We start from the raw sequence: 18,642 nt of genomic DNA, 5'->3' as shown, positions 1-18,642 counted from the left end.
ATGGGCAGTCAAACTGTTTGAATAATTAACACCTTCATTACCAGCCCCACTTTACAGATGAAAAAACTGAGGCACAGAAAGGTTAAGCACCTTGCCCTAGGTCACACAGCAGACGGATGAGAAAGGCTTGGTTGGAACCTTAGGCGAGCCCACAGGATGCAGGTCTCCCCATCCCTTGTCCTTGGCTGTTCATCTTCAGTACCCAAGCTGTGACATAAAAGAGTGAATTCTTGTAGGTAGTCTTGCAGGCTAAGAGGGTACATTTAATGGCTGCTGGCCTGAGGGGCCAGGGGCTGGCCATGGAGTGCCCTCCACATCTGTGGCTGAGAGAACATGACCTCACTGACCATTGTCCCACCCCCATCTCTTGCCAACAAGGCAGCTGCAGTTGGGCAGAGCTCAGAGGCCGGAGACCACACTGGGCTCTTTGTCCTCGGTGGGAACCCTGCAGCCCCCATGGCCCATCTCAAGGGCCTTCTGTCCCAGCATCAGGGGGGCCTTCCTGGGGCCGGGCCCAGCTGGGAAACTTGGCGTGTTGGCAGCTCCTTGGCCAGCCTGCCAACTGGGCATTCAGAACCCACTCAGGAATTGGCCCCTTCGGTGAGCCTAGGGAGGCTGAAGCCCGTGCTGCAGGGTAAATGCAGTCCAGAAAGGGCTGGAGTCCTGGGTGAGCCAAGGGCGAGCCAGCCCCCAGCACACACATACTGCCTAGGCTGGATCCAGGTCCTCTTGCCCCTTCCAACTCCTCCCTGGAAAACCCTGCTTCTCCACACAAGGGGGGGGGGTTGTTCTCTTCTCAGTGGACGACTCTGGTGCTCCCACACTCGCCCCCCTCACTATCCAGCCCCACCCAACCGCCGCTTACAGAGTGCCCCTCTTCACGCTCTCCCTCTTCAGCATCTGCAGCTGGGGTCCAGCGCAGTCTCCTCAACCCCCAACCCCACTCTGAGTCCCCTGCCAAGAGGGCCAGGAGGCAGCCAGACTGAAAACCTCCAGAGCTGAAAACCAAAGCAAGAGTTCTGTGGCCTCAAACCCATCTCTGAACCCTTCAGGCCCCTCCTCAGGGCTCCACCACTCATCTGAGCTTGGAGCAAAGGGGCAGGGGTGGAGCAGGGCTGAGGCAGCTGGCTCAGTCACTGCCATGAGCCCTGCCCAGCCCTGCCCAGCCCTGTCTGGGTGAAGCAAACTGCAGTCTAGACCCTCGTCAGTCATAGCTGTCATTTCCCAAGAGATGAAGGAGCTAGCCTTGCCCCAGCTCAGTAAAAGCTTCTGAGGATCCCTGCCCCCTGGCCCTGTTCCTTTGGTGGGCCCTTCTCACTCTTTGTTTACGGCCTTAGACCCTGAAGTCCCCGCAAAGAGAAAACTCCACAGAAACACCCAGGGCTCCTGGGGCCTCCCTGGACAGGGGTGAGGGAGCATGGGGGGGGGGGTCACGGATGGAGGGACAGTGAGTCCCAGAACAGGGACTGTGTCCCTCTGTCAGCTGGTGTCTCCAGGAGTGTCTGAGCGGTGCGGGTGCGCTAGGCCAGCTGGGTGTGTGTAGAGGAGAGAACTACTGTGTTTGTTGAGTGAATATGAGGGGACTTTAGGATTCAACCCTGTTTGTTCCCCAAAGGTGGATGTATGAGCGATCCTAGACGTATTTCCTAACCTAGCCCAGGATCCCTCATGCATGCTGAAGGATCGTGCTGAGAGTCCTGAGGGGGCTTCAGCTGAGACAACAGGAGGGTCCCTCATTCTCTGACCTGCGGAACAGGCCCCAGGGCATCAGCCGGGAGACTTATGGGCTGCGTGGTCTGTCTCCGCGTTAACTCAGCATCTCATCGCCCTGGAAGCCAGGCTGACCCAACTTTCCCAGTGGGACACCCTTGGCACCTCTCCCCGGGGAGGACTGGAGGTGGCTATGTAGATGGGGCCGCGCGGCGGCCGGCGTGGGGGTGGCGCTCTCTCTCGGAAAGTCCCACAGCCCCGAGCGAACAAGCGACGCTTTCTGCGCCGGGGCCTCAGCTGGCTGGCGGCCGGGGCGCACACGGTCCGGCCGGGGCGGCGTTGCCAAGGTGACCCCGCGCTGGGCAGGCTGCGGGCGGCGGCTGCGACGGCACCATGAGCGGCCGGAAGCGCAGCTTCACCTTTGGCGCCTACGGAGGGTAGGTGCGAGTGCAAGCGCCGTGCGGGACTTGCTTGGGGGGCGGTGGCCCCCCGTGGTGGGGAGGGCTGCGGAGGCTGAGGCGAGCTTCCATCCAAGTCGTGAGTGGGACGAGTGAGCTCCCGCGTGCTCTGCTGGGTGTTCACGTGCACGCGTGGGGGTGAGAGTAAGTGTGGATTGCAGTGTCTATGAACATGAGCGTGAGTGTGTGGAAGATGCCAAGATGCCTGGACGTGTGTGTGTGTGTGTGTGTGTGTGTGTGTGTGTGTGTGTGTGTGTGCGCCAACTGGGTGGGCACAGGGCTAGGAGTGCGTGGTGGGGTAGACAGTCTCAGAAGGCCTCTGCGGTCCCTCTACTGAGGCTTTGGAAGTTGGTCCCTAGGAGCCATCAGTAGCCCCCTCCTACACTGACATCCTCACCTTGCGGAAGCCAACCACCCTATACATTTCCTGCTTGACCTGGAGGCTAGGGCTGGGGGCAGAGTAGTATATGGTCCATCTTAGGGTGGCTTACCTCCTTGACCCTAAGCACCCACCTGAGGGATCCTGAGGGATCCTGAGGGATCCTGAGGGATGGGATTGTTGCCAGTAGCAGAGATTTGGCAAACCAGAGGGAGCTGGTTACACAGACTAAGCCAAGTGGTCTTTCCTGGGCCAGCCAAGGGGCTGCTGCGTGACCTTCGCCAGCCTGAACTCCTAACTCCCCGAGGGACAGGGCAGGTTTGGTGTGGTGCTGTGGGGTACAGTCAGAGCCCCATGAGGTAGCTGTGTGTAGGGGAGCTCTGGTCCAATGTGCTCTCTTCCTGGCTGCTCAGCCTCTGAGGGGACTTCCTGCAGAGGGACAGGGTGGGCAGACAGAGAAGCACATTTTGGGGGTGAGATCCTGGATGTCAAGCAAAGCTAGGCGCCTGGGCGGGGGTGGGGATGGGGGGGAGCTTCCTGGTCATGACATCCAGGGGCAGCCCAGAAGGTGAGGACAAGGTCTTCTTTGTGACCTCGGGTGAGCCTTGGTCTTCTCAGTCTTACTTTCTCCCCAGCAGGATCTACTTTGCACCCTGGCTCAGTACCCCAACCTCAGCCGCAGCAGCCCAGCTTCCTTCCCCTCTGCTCCCTGCTTGCCTCAGGCAGAAGGCAAGGGTTGTTTATTTCCCCAACAGCTGCCCAGTCCTGCGGAACCCCGCTAGGAAGGAGGGTGGGGCCCCAGTGCTCCCCCACCCCAAGGTGCCCTCTCTGAGAACAGTGGGGTGAGAAGCTGGGGAGGCCCTACCCACCCACTCTCCTCTAGGCTGGGCCTACAGGGCTCGGGGAATGCAGTCTGGGCGGGGGGTGGGGGGTGCCCATGCACTCAGGCAGGAACATGTGTTGGAGTGAGGGGAGGATTGTCTAGGTCCTCAGGTGATTGGTTCCCGGGTGGATGTGAGCTGGGACAAGGCTGTGGGACTTGGAGAGATGATCGTGGGATTCTACCATAAGCCATAGACACCTCGCTTACCTCCCAGCCTGTCCACACTCCTAGAGCCTTGCGCTGACCCTAAACTGGAGCCACACAGTCCTACTCTGCTTGGCTCAGAACTACTGACTCCACCCCTGCCAACACTTATATTCCCTGCTTCCCTGAGCCCCAGACCCCCAATCCAGCTTCTGGTCCTTACTTGCATAGCCCCAGCCCACCTACCCAGGTGTCTAAACGGACTTTAAGAGTCTGGTCACACATAGGATTTTGGAGGGCATCGGTACCTTTAGCAGCAGTGCCTCCTCAGGCCACCAGGGGGCAGGATGGAATGGAATGGGTCTGGTGTGCCCTGCAGGGCCACGACGGATGTTCCCTCATGGGCTGTCCACTTGCTGTGTTTCAGGGTGGACAAATCCTTCTCCCCGCATCAGAGTGTGTGGTGAGTACTGGGGACTCTCAGGAGCATCTGGCTACCTTGACCGCTCCCTGGGGGCACCCCAACCATTCCTACCCTCTATAATGACAAATCAGACCTACCGGCCCCTCCAGGAAGGGCATGGGAGACCTTTCCCCCAGAACCCATATATTCTCCCCACACAGTTCTTTTTGGAGCTCAGCCTCAGAGTCAGATCTTAGCTCATGCTGGCTGGGTGATCACCAGTGTTTTGCCACCTCTCTGAACCTCAGTTTTCTCATCTGGGAAATGGGGGTATAGATGTCTATTTAGTAGTGTGATGTCGGGGAACTCAGGCATGCGAACCTGGGCTGGCATGTGAGAGGCCCTCATTCAAATAGTTCCTTGCTTTCCTGTTCTCCAGTCCTTGCCCTGGTGTTGCTCCCAGCTGGGCAGGTGGTGGCCTGCCTTCTTACTGACCCCCAAACGCTCTAGTCCCATTCATACCCAGCCCCAGAGCCACCTCCTGTGTCTGAGGCCTCCCTCTCTTTGGAGGAGGTGGCATCTGCAGCTTCCCCAACACCGAGAGGTGCCAGGCAGTGGGTGGAGGTGCCGTATCACCTCGGGATTCTCACAGCACTGGGCACCTGATGCCCCACAGGCGGGCGCCTCCTGGCTTCCCTGGCACCAACATCACATGGCCCTGACAGCTGTTCCTGCAGTGGCCTCACCTCCAGAGGGAGGCCCCCCGGGTGGCTCCAGCCTCCGTTCGAGGTTCCTGCCCCTGCTGGGGGCTTCCTGGGGTCTGCACACCCCACGGTGATTCAGTTGCTCTAAGATTTCTAAGCAGCCCCCATGGGCCCAGGACCCTGGGATGCGGGAGGCGCACGGGTGTCCAGGCTGAGCTCCGGGGCTGCTTTCTCATTTCCTTTTGTTACCAGCTGTGCAGTTGGGAGCCAGTGACTCTCTCTTTCTGAGCTTTGCTCCTGATGCCATGCTGAGTCAAAGTGGTGTGTTGTGCCCAGAGCAGGGGTTAGGGTAGGGAGATGAACAGGTGAGGCAGACGGTTCCCTTGCAAGGTTTCAATCACCAATAACTGCCACTTGTCAGGTACCTGCTGTGACTGATAGGCACTTGGTATGTGTTGACCACACCACCCATCGGGGACTGTTCTCTCTAATTATGCACAGATGAGACAGAGAGTGGACAAGTGACTTGCCCAAGGTCACACAGAGTTGGGATTTGAACTTTGACCTGATGTAGAATCATAATGGGGACCAGCAGCTGCCTCCAGGCATATCTGTCTTCAGCTCTGAGTCGAGAGATCTCCAGGCCTCAGAGAGATTCTAATGGGGGCAGGTATGCAAGGCTGTCGCAGACGAGCACTCTGAACCGAGAGCTACAGACAGGGTGCCATGGTTGAGAGTAACTGACCAGCTGTCTGGCTTTGACCCTCTCAGGATGTAAGGATCTTGACACCTCAGGATGCACCTGTTACCCACAATTCCTTGCCCTGTCCCATCGGCGCTTGAGCCGCTGTCCAAGGTGTTAAGTCCGGGTGTGCCCCACCCCACCCCACCCCTGCCGCCAACCCTGACCTAGCCTACCTAGTGAGTGGCAGCCTTCTCCACAAGTCATGATCTGATCCCTGTGCTTTGCTTCTGCATTCCTCTCGAGCAGGAGTTTATTTCTCACATGGCCTGCGTCTCTGGTCACCAGGGACACTTGATTAGAACCATCATGATGTTTTGCTCATGTGTCTCCCCTGCCCTCCCCACATGCTTCCTCCAGACACCTTCCTCAGCTGCTGGGTGGTGGGGGAGGGCGCTCTTTTCTAATCCCACATCACGCCTCCCTCTCCCTGGAACGCCCCCCTGTTTATCTCACACACATTACCGATTGTTCCCTGGTTAGCAGAAAGAGTGTGGATTGGGAAGGCTGACAGGTGTGGGTGGAATCCGCCTCTGCCATGTTCTAGTTGGGGACCTTGGGCAGGTCAGTCCCCTCTCAGAGCACCGCTTGATGCTCAGCACGCTTGTTGAGTTGGAAGTTTCTACACGGCAACCTCTGTGGCATTGAACGTGTCCACGTGACTCTGAAATAGGAGGCAGGCTCTGTACTCCTCCAAGTGGGGTGTGCTGAAGTTCCTCCAGGACTTGACTTCTTATACCTGTGTGAGTCCGAGATCAGTAGGGCTCTGTTCCCTGCAGAGCTATTGTCCCACCGAGTGCCGGGTGGATATCGTGGAATGAACCTGTGATTCAGCTTCTGCAGCCCTAAGAGCCCAGCTATCCTGGTGTAGGGGCTGGGCATTTAAGGTCGGTCCAGACAGGGGCAGGAAGATAAAAGGTATTAGGGCAGCTGGTGGACTTGCTCATGGCAGAGGCTTCTGGGAAAAACTGTGAGAAAAAGCAGTTGATTCACCCGTAAAACTAGGAGCCTTGGAGGCAGAGGCAGAGCCCAACAGAGAGGGTGCTGATGATTCTGGTGGCCTCGGTCAGTCATGACATAGGCCTGAGAGAAGACCTCTGTTTCACAGGTCACAGTTTAGCCAGAGTATGGTAAAGGTCATGCAGCTGGTGGAGGCTGGATTTGAATCCAGCTCCCTTTCTTCCTGGAGAGGGGATCTTGGTCAGGCATGGAAACTCCAGAAACAGGAGTCTGGCTGTGGGAAGGGTAGAGAGAGGCAAGTGACCCCCAAGTACCCCCAAAACAGGAGCCAGTGCTGAGTGTTCCATAGGGAGGGCTCACCTGCCACCGAGATGTGTCCCCTCAACACTGTGCAGGCCCTGGGTTCCCCTTGGATTATTTTATTCTGGAGCAGACTTCCATTCCCACTTTACAGATGAGGAAACAGACTCAGAGGACTAGTGGCTGACCCAGGGCAGGAAGTCAGCGACTGAGGAATGAGGCCTGTCAGTTCAAACAGTCTTCCAGATGCAGGAATTGAGAGGCGGCCTGAGGTGGTGGCCCCTGTCCTCAGGAGGCTCCTTCAGCCCTCAGACAGCCAGAGCTCTTGGGGCCTGGTACTGCTGCAGGAGGCACAGGCTGGCCTCATTAGCTCTGAAATGCCAAGCAGGTACAGCCCGCTGGGCCACCTCATCTATTATGCATCTGGTGGGCAGGCCCCCGGTGGGCAGCGGGGCAGAGCCCAGGCCGGAGCCAGCAGCTGCTTCCTGAGCCCACACCTGCTCCCAGTTCTGGGCAGGGGCCTTCTGGGGCAAACACCAAGGCTGGGCTGGCCAAGGCAATGCCATCTCTTCCAGCTAAGCTAGAGTGGGGAATCCCACTGGGCACGGGGGCAAGAACACATTCCAGCAGCCACTTCTGAGAGGGCCCTAAGTTCCTAGACCTGGATGGGCAGAGGGGGCTGATGTAGTCTGAGGTGTGCATGTACTCTCCTGCTGGCCCAGAACCACGGAGGAGTGGAGCCGCGATTATTTACCATGTATTCACTTGGCCTCAAGCGACTCTTGTGTACCTACTATGTGTGGACAGGTTTCCAAGAACTGAGAATCAGCAACAGCCATTTGAACACCTACTATGTGCGAGGAGTTTGCAGCAACCACTAAGTACCTACTGTGTGCCGGCAGGGTTCCAGGTGCTGGAGTTAGTGAGCCATGAGACAGGCTGACCTTTCTCCTGAGACAGCTATGCTTGGCCAGAGCGGGCTGTACTTCTCTGGGCCTTGGAATCCTCATTTGGGAAATGAATAGGGAAGAGGATTGTAAGTAGACAGAAACTGGCCTCTGATCCTTGTACTGAAGTCTGAAGCAGGCTTACAGGTGAAGGAGGAAGCCAGCTGCTTGGGGCTGTGCCACCACCCTTCACACAGGTAGACACATTGCTTCGGCCCCGTGACTCCATGAACCATGTGTGTTCCTGGGCCAGGAGGAAGCTGAGGCCAGGAGAAGAAGTCCTGAAAGGTTTTTAGAAGATCTAGTGTTTAGACTCTTGAGGAAAGGTGGAGCCGAGAAGAGCTGGGGTATCCAGAGAGCAGCAGATGCAAAGGTCCTGAGGCAAGAATGAGCTCAATCCGTTCTGTAATGGTGAGGAGCCAGGTGTCCGGAGGACTGAGGGAGTGTAAGGTCCGAGGTTGGGAGAGGCTTGGACTGTGGGAGTTCTACAGGTAGGATGGGAGTTTAGGTATGTCAGCCACTGACCTGTGGAAGCACTGAGTCTCAAGTGCCTGGCTTCACGGAGTCTTAGAGATTGCAGGCTTCACGGAGTCTTAGAGATTGCAGGCTTCATGGAGTCTTAGAGATTGCAGGCCTCCTGGAGTCTTTGGAGGTGGAAGAGACTTTGAAGTACCTCTCACGGCCTTCCACTTGGCAAGGAACCGCTGCATTCTCATGACCCTTTAGAGTGTTAGAAGTGATTGGGGGGCTTGTAGAAAAGCACAGCCCTACTTTCAGGGACTTCATGGACCTCTTGAGTCCCTTGTACCTCAGTTGAACCCTTCAACTCCTTTGTATTTTTTATTACATTTATTTATTTGTGTGTGTGTGGGGGGGTGCAAAGTGCCACAGCTTTCAGTAACCAATTCTCTCCTTCTACCAGATGGGTCCTAGAGACAGAACTCTGGTTTTCATGCTTGGCCGCAAGCACCCTTAGCCCTCCTATCACGCCTTCTTGAATATTCCCAGTGACGGGTGACTCCCTGCCCTTGAAGTGGCTCATTGCATTGTTGAGCAGTTTAGATGGGTATCAGAGGGTCTTCTTTTCAGCTTCCTGAGCCTGTACGTGTTCTGGGGTCCCCCCAATGCACACACACAGACCTTCAGAGAAGGGCGCTCTCTGAGGCTGCTCTTCCTGGTCAGTGTTGTATGTCTGTGTCCCGGGCTCCCATTTCATCCTGCAGCTCACTTACCGCTGCCCTGAAGCCACAGTCACTTGATGGGGCCTCAGAGAGACACACACTCTCTGCCAGGACACTTCTTTGTAGATGCAGGAGACAAGAGTCAGGTCCCTTCCAGGTGGGCTTTGGTCCTGGACTGTTGTGGTTTTGCAATGTGGCCTAGGGAAGTGATTGCCAAGAACCCCATGCACGTCACCCGCACCATGAAGCTGGGTTGTTTTTTTTTTTGCGGGTGTGTGTGTGTGTGTGTGTGTGTGTGTGTGTGTGTGTGTGTGTGCTTTGCCTGCCCGTGTGACTGTGCACTATGTACATATAGTGTACACAGAGGAAAGAGGACAGTATCAGATGGTTGTGAGCTACCTTGTGGATGCTGGGAATTGAACCCAGATCCTTTGGAAGAGCAGTCAGTGCTCTTAACCACTGAGCCATCTCTCTAGCCCTGAAGCTGGGGTTCTTGTTCAAGGTTCCTGGTTTTTCTTGCTTGGCCCTACATCCTGCTGATGTTCAGGCTTCCCCTTCTGTCAGGAAAGATCTGAACTCCACAGTTAGGCAGACCCAGGTTCAAATGCCCACTCTGGTTTCCACTCACCTACTGTATGGCCTTTCCCATTATCCATACCATGTCAGCAGTACTGCTTAGAAATGACTCTACTGTGGGTCTTCAGGGATGTTTCCTGCCTCGTGAGTATTTGCACTGAAAAAAAAAAAAAGACTCATTAATCCACAGAGACTAAGTGTTGTGTGCCTGAGCAGTTGGGGTGAGTGGATGATTGAGGAGGGTGCCCTCTTGGTGTCTTAGGGCCCAGGGTTTTATGAAAGATCATTGCCCAAGTAGTCCAATTCTTGTACTAAGGTGGGGAACTCCCCGAGGGCCAAAGCTTGTGCAAACCAGGGGGCAGGGTGGTGTGCAGTGGAGACAGCAAAGAGGCCATGCCTCTTGGAGTTTCTCAGTCCAGAGAGTAAAAGGATGAGGCCATACTAAAAGTACAGGCCATCATGGCAGAGAAATCAAGGCGGCAGGAGCTTGAAGTGGATGTTCACATCCCACCCACAATCAGGAAACAGAGCTGTGAATGCCTGGTGTCAGCTTGCTTTCTCTACTTAGACAGATACCAGCCAGGGAATTGCCACCCACAGTAAGCACTCTTCCCATCCAATCAAAACAATCCCCGCAGGCATGTGCGGTGATGCTGGATTCTATCAAGTTGACTGTGTGACTAACCATCTCACTACAGTGACCCAACATAGAAATGGGCTGCATGGCATTGTGCATGTGTGAGACGGAGGGGTGGGGAGACGGAGATTGTGTCTGGTAGGGAGTGAGCCCCATGCAAGAGAATATTCTAGAGATCATGGTGGGGAAGAGCAGATGGCATGTGTCGGGCACTGAGGGCAGCAGAGTTACCCACCAGGCCATGTGTCTGACCTCCTTTAGGGGACTCTGGAGTCTCTGAACCCCCAAACTAGGACTTATCCTGAACTTATCCTCTTTGAAGCTGCATTGTTCCTTGGGGCTTTGGAGCCCAGTACCCTGATGGTGCTCAGTGCAGGTTGAGCCCTACACCCTGGATTCTGGGCCTGGATTGTGGCTGTCTGGATTTAGCAAGCTAGGGAGCTGCTCTGGACTGCAGTTTCCCCCCTTGTTAGGTCTTTGTGTGTGTGTGTGTGTGTGTGTGTGTGTGTGTGTGTGTGTGTGTGTGTGTGTTTTCGGTTTTTTGAGACAGGGTTTCTAGTAGCTTTGCGCCTTTCCTGGAACTCACTTGGTAGTCCAGGCTGGCCTCGAACTCACAGAGATCCGCCTGGCTCTGCCTCCCAAGTGCTGGGATTAAAGGCGTGCGCCACCACCGCCCAGCTTGTTTTGTTTTTTTGAGACAAGGTTTCTCTGTGTAGCTTTGTGCCTTTCCTGGAATTCACCTGGTAGTCCAGGCTGGCCTCGAACTCACAGAGACCCGCCTGCCTCTGCCTCCCGAGTGCTGCACCACCACCGCCCGGCCCTTGTTAGGTCTTTAAGCTGCAGAGATGGAGGGAGAGAGAGAGAGAGAGAGGGGAACACGAATCCTAAATGGTCTTATAATAAAAACCTGGAGCCAGATATTGGGGTAAATGCTGAAAGATCAGAGAGACAAAGGGACAAGCCACTAGAGAAACTTCTCACCACTACTGAATCCTCAGGCCGAATGGAAGGCGAGATCCTGTCTCCATGAATCCTCTGACTGAAAGCTTCTGAGTCCTCAGCCAAAAACTCTTGAGTTCCTGTCTCCTCATGCCTTACATGCCTTTCTCTGCCCAGCCATTTCACTTCCTTCCTAGTGCTGGGATTAATGGCGTGTGTGTTTCCCAAATACTGGTAGCAAAGGCATGAGATCTCAAGTGCTGGGATTAAAGGTTTGTGACTCCCAAGTACTGGGATTAAAGGTGTGTGCCACCACTGCCTGGCTCTGTTTCTCTCCTAGACTCAATCAATCTCATGTAGTCCAGGGTGACTTTGAATTTACAGAGATCCAGATGGATCTCTGCCTCCCAAGTGCTAGGATTAAAGGTGTGTGCCACCACTGCTTGGCCTCTTTGTTTAATATAGTGGCTGGCTCTGTCCTCTGATCCTCAGGCAAGCTTTATTTGATACACAATATCAACACGAGAGAGAGGGGGAGAGAGAGGGAGAGGGAGAGAGAGAGAGAGATTAACAAAGGAACAAACCAAGACCCAGGGAAGAAGCAAGGTCACGTCAAGCCACCACACACAAGTCCAGGCTTGCTGTATCTCTTGCCCAGACCCCAGGCAGATCCTGAATGAGAAAGACTACAGAATGGGTAAGTTGTTTGGGACCCTGGCAAGAGTTGGCTAAAAAGAGTTCCACAAGGCAGTATGCACCAAGGACCCACTTAGGGACTAGCACAGAGCTGACCCTGACCACTGTGCTACTATAGTTACTCCACTGTCACTGAATGCACAGCAGGTCAGTCTTCTTGGTGTCATGGAGGCCTCTGCCTGCAGATGAGGAGACTGTCCCCAGTTCCCCATGTGAATGAACACGCTACCTACTGGTGCCCTGGCACTGGCCCACACAGGCTGGCCACCTCAGCTGACGACTCTGCGGAGACCCTCACCTGAGTTCTGCTTTCTTCCTCTATGCCGTGGATGTATGGAATTCCCTCTTCAGAGTCAGTGAGGTGGGAGGACATGCTGGAGGGAAGCCTCCCTGGTGACCCTAGTGGCCCTGGTGACATGTGGATGTATCCCTTCTCAGAGGGTTTTTTTTTTTTTTTTAATTCTCCATAAAACAAAGGTCGTCCCCAATTACAGTCTCTGCTAGCGAGGCCACAGCAGGGCTAGCTTATTTGTCCTGGCCTGGCTCTTTGCTGTGTGGGTTTGGTCTAGAGGCTTGCCTTTGTCTGAATCTGTTTATGCCCATAATAAATACATAAATGGGGATCTAGTCACCATGGAGGTGTCCTTCAAGGCTTTATTCTTTTCTTTCATTCCTTTTTGTTGTTTTGAGACAGGGTCTCTCTGTTTAATCCTGGTTGTCCTGGGACTCTATGTAGACCAGGCTGGCTTCAAACTCACAGAGATCCTCCTGCCTCTGTCTCCCAAGTGTTGAGATTAAAGGCATGCGCTACCACGCCAGACCCTGTAAGGCTTTTTATTAGCTATTTGCTCATTTAGCAAATACTTTCCGGGCTCATGTCCTGGGCCAGTTGTTATCTGAGCTGCAGTTTGCAGGGAGCCAGATGAATGAGGTCCCTGGCCTCCCACAGCTTCCTTCCAGTTGAGGTGGGGACTGGGCATAAGATGAGCTAAGGGACCAATGAGGTGATTTCAAATGGGTAATGTGGCCTACAAAAGGAGTCTGCCTTGGAAGGATACTTGGGTGGCCCCAGGGACTGATGGGAATGTCTGTTGTGGGAAGAGTGGTCCAGGCAGCAGAGGCGCTGTTTTAGGATCGAGAAACAAGAGAGTTGATGTTCCTGTCTCTTTCCTCAGCCAGCCTGGTGTCAGTCCTCTGCCTTCTTCCACCAGCTGCCCATGAGGCCAGAGGTTCCTTGAGGCCTCTTACACAGGTGCCCATGTGCCCAGGCACCTCCAAGTTCACCCTCACTGGCTGGTCAGGTAGACAGATGCGTGGTGAACACAGGATCACATGAATACACCTAACAAGCTGGGTGTCCAGTGGGTCACACTGTGCGCTGAGTGAATTCTGGTAACAAGGTTCTGTGGGCTTGGTCCAAGCTTTTGAGGCATGCTGGTTCGTGGGGCACCTCTCCTGGTTTGGTAGGGACTTCAGGGGAGGCTGGGGAAGGGTAGAGCATATGAGATTCTATTGCAAGTGGGAACGAACAGGGTGTGTGTAAAGGCCTGGAGTTGTAAAGTGTCCCAGGGACTTGGGAGCTGCAGGGGCTGGGGAGGGAGGACCAGACTGAAGGGGAGATGGGGGCCACGTGAGACAGCACATCTTCATTCTCACGCAGAGTGAAGCCATTAGGCAGGTGGGTGGCACAATCCCATCCAAGTACACTGGCACGCAAGCCCACGCACACCCCAGACACAAGAGCGTTCTCTGCCACCTCTACTTCCTGTCATACATACCCAGACACTTCCCACCTATGCTGCAGCCTGCCCCCCCCCTCTGCTCGCTGCAGGGAACCCAGTACTCAGAAGGGACAGACACACCCACAGCAACCTGGGGCCCAGCCCCTGTACGTGAGGTGGCTGACTACCAGAGAACTTTCCCATGAGCCTGCAGGGTGGAGCTGCTGCCACCCCTGCACATTGGAGGAAACTGAGGCTCCTCCACACATGGACCACACACACAGATCTTGACACAGCCAGGAACTGAACTTGGGGCCCTAAGATCTCCAGTTCTTTTCTCAGCCCCCTACCCTCTGACTCTGGTACCTGCAGGTGGAACCGCTCTGCTGTTCTCCCTGAGACGGGCACAGGTGACTTTCAAGGCCAAAGTCTTCCACAAACAAGTCGATTGACACAAAGTTATTCAGAGCTCAGGGAGGGGGCTGGGCCAGCCCGTACCCACCTGCCAGGTGACCGGGAGGTTTCTGAGGTGGGACTGGGGTGTAGTGGGGCAAACGTGCAGCTGGTGGCCAGCTGGGCACAGAGCCTGTGTTTGCATTTACAAATGAGATAGACAGCGTTGGCTTCCTGAACACTGGTGTCACACCAGTGTCCTTCCTCAACCCTCAGGGAAAGAGTGTGGTATGCCAGGGAGGTGAGTTTCCGGCTCTTCCTTCCTGGCTCTGGGCTCCAATCTCCCTAGGTCAGCTTCTCCCTCTTCTGGTGACTGGAGAAGGCAAAGGAGCCAGGTTCTAGCAGTCTGAATAAATGCTCAGTTTCCCTTTGTCTTTATTTTTTTTCTTTTATCCATTATTTGCCAAATACTTCCTTCACATCCTTTTTATCTACAGTGTAATAATCTGTAATTTTGCTGGGTGGTGGTGGAGGTGGCGCACACCTTTACTCCCAGTACTTGGGAGGCAGAGGCAGGAGAATCTCTGAGTTTGAGGCCAGTCTGGTCTACAGAGTGAGTTCCAGGACAGCCAGGGCTACACAGAGAAACCCTGTCTCAAAAATACAAAAAACAAACAAATAAACAAACAATCTGCAATTTCTTGTGGATCCATTAACTTTTCTGCATCTATATCTATAGTTCCAAACCCATATTTGTCTTCTGTGGCTGTGATGACCTCTACTTGGTCCAAACGGTCTAAGCCCAGGTCTTGACAATCTATCGAGCCTTCTCCTGGGTCTGTCTTGTCTCAGAGTTTCAAGACGTACAGAGGCCGATCCTCAGTTCTGTCTAACGTCAAAGCTGGAGTGTCATTACTCTGTCAGTATACACGGGGAACCTTCTGTGCACCTGCCTGAGGATCAAGCTCACTGCATTGCCTTGGACCTCATCCATTCCCAGAGGCTCGAAGTGGTGCCAAGTGCCTGGGCCAGCCAGTATGGAAACCCCAGGCACTAGCTTGAAGGTTGCATGCAAGGGGTGGACACAAAGGACTGGAGTCACCATGGCTCCTCTGTTTTCTTCCTTCCTTCCTTCCTTCCTTCCTTCCTTCCTTCCTTCCTTCCTTTCTTTTTTAAAAAGATTTATTTATTTATTATGTACACACAAGTGGGCGCCAGATCTCATTACAGATGGTTGTGAGCCACCATGTGGGTGCTGGGAATTGAACTCAGGACCTCTGGAAGAGCAGTTGGTGCTCTTAACCTCTGAGCCATCTCTCCAGGCCCTACTCCTCTGTTTTCTTTTCTTTTTTCTTTTTTCTTTTGGTTTTTCGAGACAGGGTTTCTCTGTGTAGCTTTGCGCCTTTTCCTGGAACTCACTTGGTAGCCCAGGCTGGCCTCGAACTCACAGAGATCCGCCTGGCTCTGCCTCCTGAGTGCTGGGATTAGAGGCGTGCGCCACCACCGCCCGGCTCTCCTCTGTTTTCTTAAAAGACCGGGTTGGGACCAGGGAGATGGCTTAGCTGGTGAAGGGCCCTGCCTCCAAGCCTGATAACCTAAGGTTGACCCCTAGAATCCACATGGTGGAAGACAAGAACCAACTCCCCCAAGTTGTCCTCTGACCTCTCTCCATGTGCTTGATGGCATGTGCTCCCCCAAGTAAACAAATGTTTTGTGTTTTGTTTTTAGAAAGGAAGGTGCTTGGTGGGGTGGCGTGCATCTTTAATTCCAGCAGGCAAATCCCTGTGAGTTTAAGGCAGCCTGGTTTACATAGTGAGTTTCAGGCTAGCTAGGCTACAGTGTGAGACACCATGTTAATCAATCACCATCAGTCAATCCGTATAAAAAAGGTGGGGTCTAGGGCTGGAGAAGTGGCTCAGAGGTTAAGAGCACTGGCTGCTGTTCCTGAGTTCAGTTCTCAGCAACCCCATCATGGCTCACAGCCATCTATAATGAGATCTGGTGCCTTCTTTTGGTGTGCAGGCATACATGCAGACAGAATGTTGTATACATAATAATAAATAAATAAATAAATCTTTTTTTAAAAAAGGCAGAGTCTAATTGCCACCCAGCCTGTGAGCCTCTTCCTCAGACTTCCAAGGACCTGGGCCTACATATGGGCTGTCAGGGTTTTTTATTTTATTTTATTTTATTTTTTTATTTTTTATTTTTTGGTTTTTCGAGACAGGGATTCTCTGTGTAGCTTTGCACCTTTCCTAGAACTCGCTTTGGAGACCAGGCTGGCCTCAAACTCACAGAGATCCGCCTGGCTCTGCCTCCCGAGTGCTGGGATTAAAGGCGTGCGCCACCACCGCCCAGCTAGGGTTTTTTATTTTAAAAAATTTTTTTAGCCAGGTGGTGATGGCACATGCCTTTAATCCCAGCACTCGGGAGGCAGAGCCAGGCCGATCTCTGAGTTCCAGGCCAGCCTGGTCTACAAAGTGAGTTCCAGGAAAGGCACAAAGCTACACAGAGAAACCCTGTCTTGAAAAACAAAACAAAACAAAAACAATAAACCCCTCCCAAAAAAAATAAAATAAATAAAATTGAAAGTAGGCCGGGTGGTAGTGGCGCACGCCTTTTATCCCAGTACTTGGGAGGCAGAGCCAGGCAGATCTCTGTGAGTTCCAAGACAGCCTGGTCTACAGAGCGAGTTCCAGGATAGCCAGGCTACACAGAGAAACCCTGTCTTGACAACCCCACCCCCCCCAAAAAAAATTGAAAGTAGAAAAGTGTGTCACAGAAAAAGGCAGAAGCTGCCACTGTCCTACTTCTTAGACACAAGCTGTGGAGATGTTCACATGTAGTTTTGATTTTTTATGAAAGATGGCAAATTTTTGTTGCAACTTACCTTTCTAATTTCCTCCCTCCCTCCCTCCCTCCCTCCCTCCCTCCCTCCCTCCCTTCTTTCTTTCTTTCTTTCTTTCTTTCTTTCTTTCTTTCTTTCTTTCTTTCTTCCTTCCTTCCTTCCTTTGAGACAGAGTTTTTGTAGTCCTGGAGCTCATTATGTAAACCTGACCCTAAACTCCCAAAGGTCTATCTGCCTTGGCTTCCCAAGTGCTGGAATTTAAAGGCATGCACCACCATGCCAGACCCAGTTTGCTTTATTTACTTAATGTGCCCCAAACCATTGGGACCAGAGACCTCTGTTATCCCTGCCGCCTGTTAGTTCACACTTTGTAGGTACCTTGAACTACTTTCCAGTATCATTTTATTGTGGTGGTGAGGACCAAACCCAGGGCTGCACACATGCTAGACAAATACTTTATCCCTGAGCTACATGCCCAGCCTTTGCACATTTATTTAGGGTCATTGTCTCACTAAGTTGCCCAGGCTAGCCTGGAACTTTCCATCCTGTCTCAGCCTTTAGAATGATGGGTATAGGCTTTGACCATCAGACTTGGCAATGTTTTAGTTTTTGCGATGCTTTGGATGAACTCAGAGCCATGTGAGTGTTCTGCTGCTGGATTCGTTCTCAGCGCACCAGCTTCCTTTAACGGGTGCTGAGGAACCTTCCAGACTTTAACTCTTGCAAACTCCACTGGCAATGAGTTGCCGGACCCCTGTGCATCCTTGCGTGTGTTTATAGAGGAGAAAGCAGAAACTGAGTCTCCAGGCCAAAGCGTGTATCTTTTGCTCTCGGCTAGGAGATGGATAACATTGCCTGAAATACTGTGGTTGTATCCTTTTTGCCCTGGTGCATCTAGGGAAATCCTGGAAGCTATGGGGATTTATCCACTGCCCCATCCCTGGGATCCTGAGCAGCTAGCGGGGGCCCCTTGGAAGCCCGACCCAGGCTTCTCTCTACACCTTCAGCTGCAATCCAGTGCTGCCCCGCCTTGGCTTCCAGGGGACCAATCCCCCACACAGCTGGCTGTCTCACTGCTCATATTTACCTTCTGGAACAGAGATGGTCTGTTGTCAGCAAAGAAAAAAAGAAAGACAGAGAAGGGAAGGTTCAAGATTAGCATTTACCACGAATGTTCTGTGTGTAAACTTATGAATCCTCACAGACTAACATTGTTATTATCCTTCCTTTTAAATCTAAATGTGTGTGTGTGTGTGTGTGTGTGTGTGTGTGTGTGTGTGTGTGTATGTGTGTGTGTGTGTGTATGTGTGTGCATGCGCACACTCATGCAGTGGAGATGGAACCCAGGGCTACGTACACAATGGGCAAGCCCTGTGCCACTAAGCTAATTCCACAGCTCTTCTTCCTGATTTGCTTGTTTGTTTTGTTTTGTTTTTTTAAGATTTATTTACTTTATGCTGGGTGGTGGTGGCACGTACCTTTAATCCCAGACCTCAGGAGGCAGAGACAGCTGGATCTCTGTGAGTTCCAGGCCAGCCTGGTCTACAGAGTGAGTTCCAGGATAGTCAGGAATAAACAAAGAGATTCTGTCTAAAAAAAAACCAAAAAGCAAAAAAATACTTTATTTCTATTTTATGTGAATGCGTGCTTGTCTGTCTGTCTGTATGTGTGCCATGTATGTGCAGTACCTCTGGAGGCTGAAAGAGGATGTCAGATCCCCTGGAACTAGAGTCACAGACAGTTGTGAGCCAACATGTGGGTGCTGGGAATTGAGCCTGGGTCCTCTGCAAGAGCAGTCAGCGCTCTAACCACTGAGCTGTCTCTCCAGCCCCTCTTCATTCTGATTTTATAGATGAGGAAACATAGGCTCTGGGAGGTTGGGTAACTTTTCCAAGGTTACAAAGTTGTTACAAAGCTTTTCCAAGGTTACAAAGTGTCAGACTTAGGACTAAAATGTGGGTAGCTCCATCTTAGGGCCTACTCTGTGACCTATACTGCCTCTGCAGGCAGAAAGAAGTTCA

At 53.1% G+C, this 18,642-nt stretch overlaps 1 protein-coding gene across 1 annotated transcript in view; it reads left to right on the top strand.

Moving 5' to 3' along the window:
* Positions 1-2,089: 2,089 nt before the first annotated feature.
* Rap1gap (RAP1 GTPase activating protein) overlaps positions 2,090-18,642 on the top strand; it is a 50,287-nt gene continuing 33,734 nt past the window's right edge. Inside the window, 2 exon segments of the mRNA XM_052714967.1 lie at positions 2,090-2,147; positions 4,002-4,037. Coding sequence (XP_052570927.1) covers positions 2,104-2,147; positions 4,002-4,037 — 80 coding nt within the window. The 5' untranslated portion in view covers positions 2,090-2,103.

This window comes from Peromyscus californicus, unplaced genomic scaffold, assembly GCF_007827085.1.
Source record: "Peromyscus californicus insignis strain IS unplaced genomic scaffold, ASM782708v3 Scaffold_5__1_contigs__length_169319896, whole genome shotgun sequence".
Lineage (NCBI taxonomy): Eukaryota > Metazoa > Chordata > Mammalia > Rodentia > Cricetidae > Peromyscus > Peromyscus californicus.
This window is presented reverse-complemented; position numbering and strand designations above follow the sequence as displayed.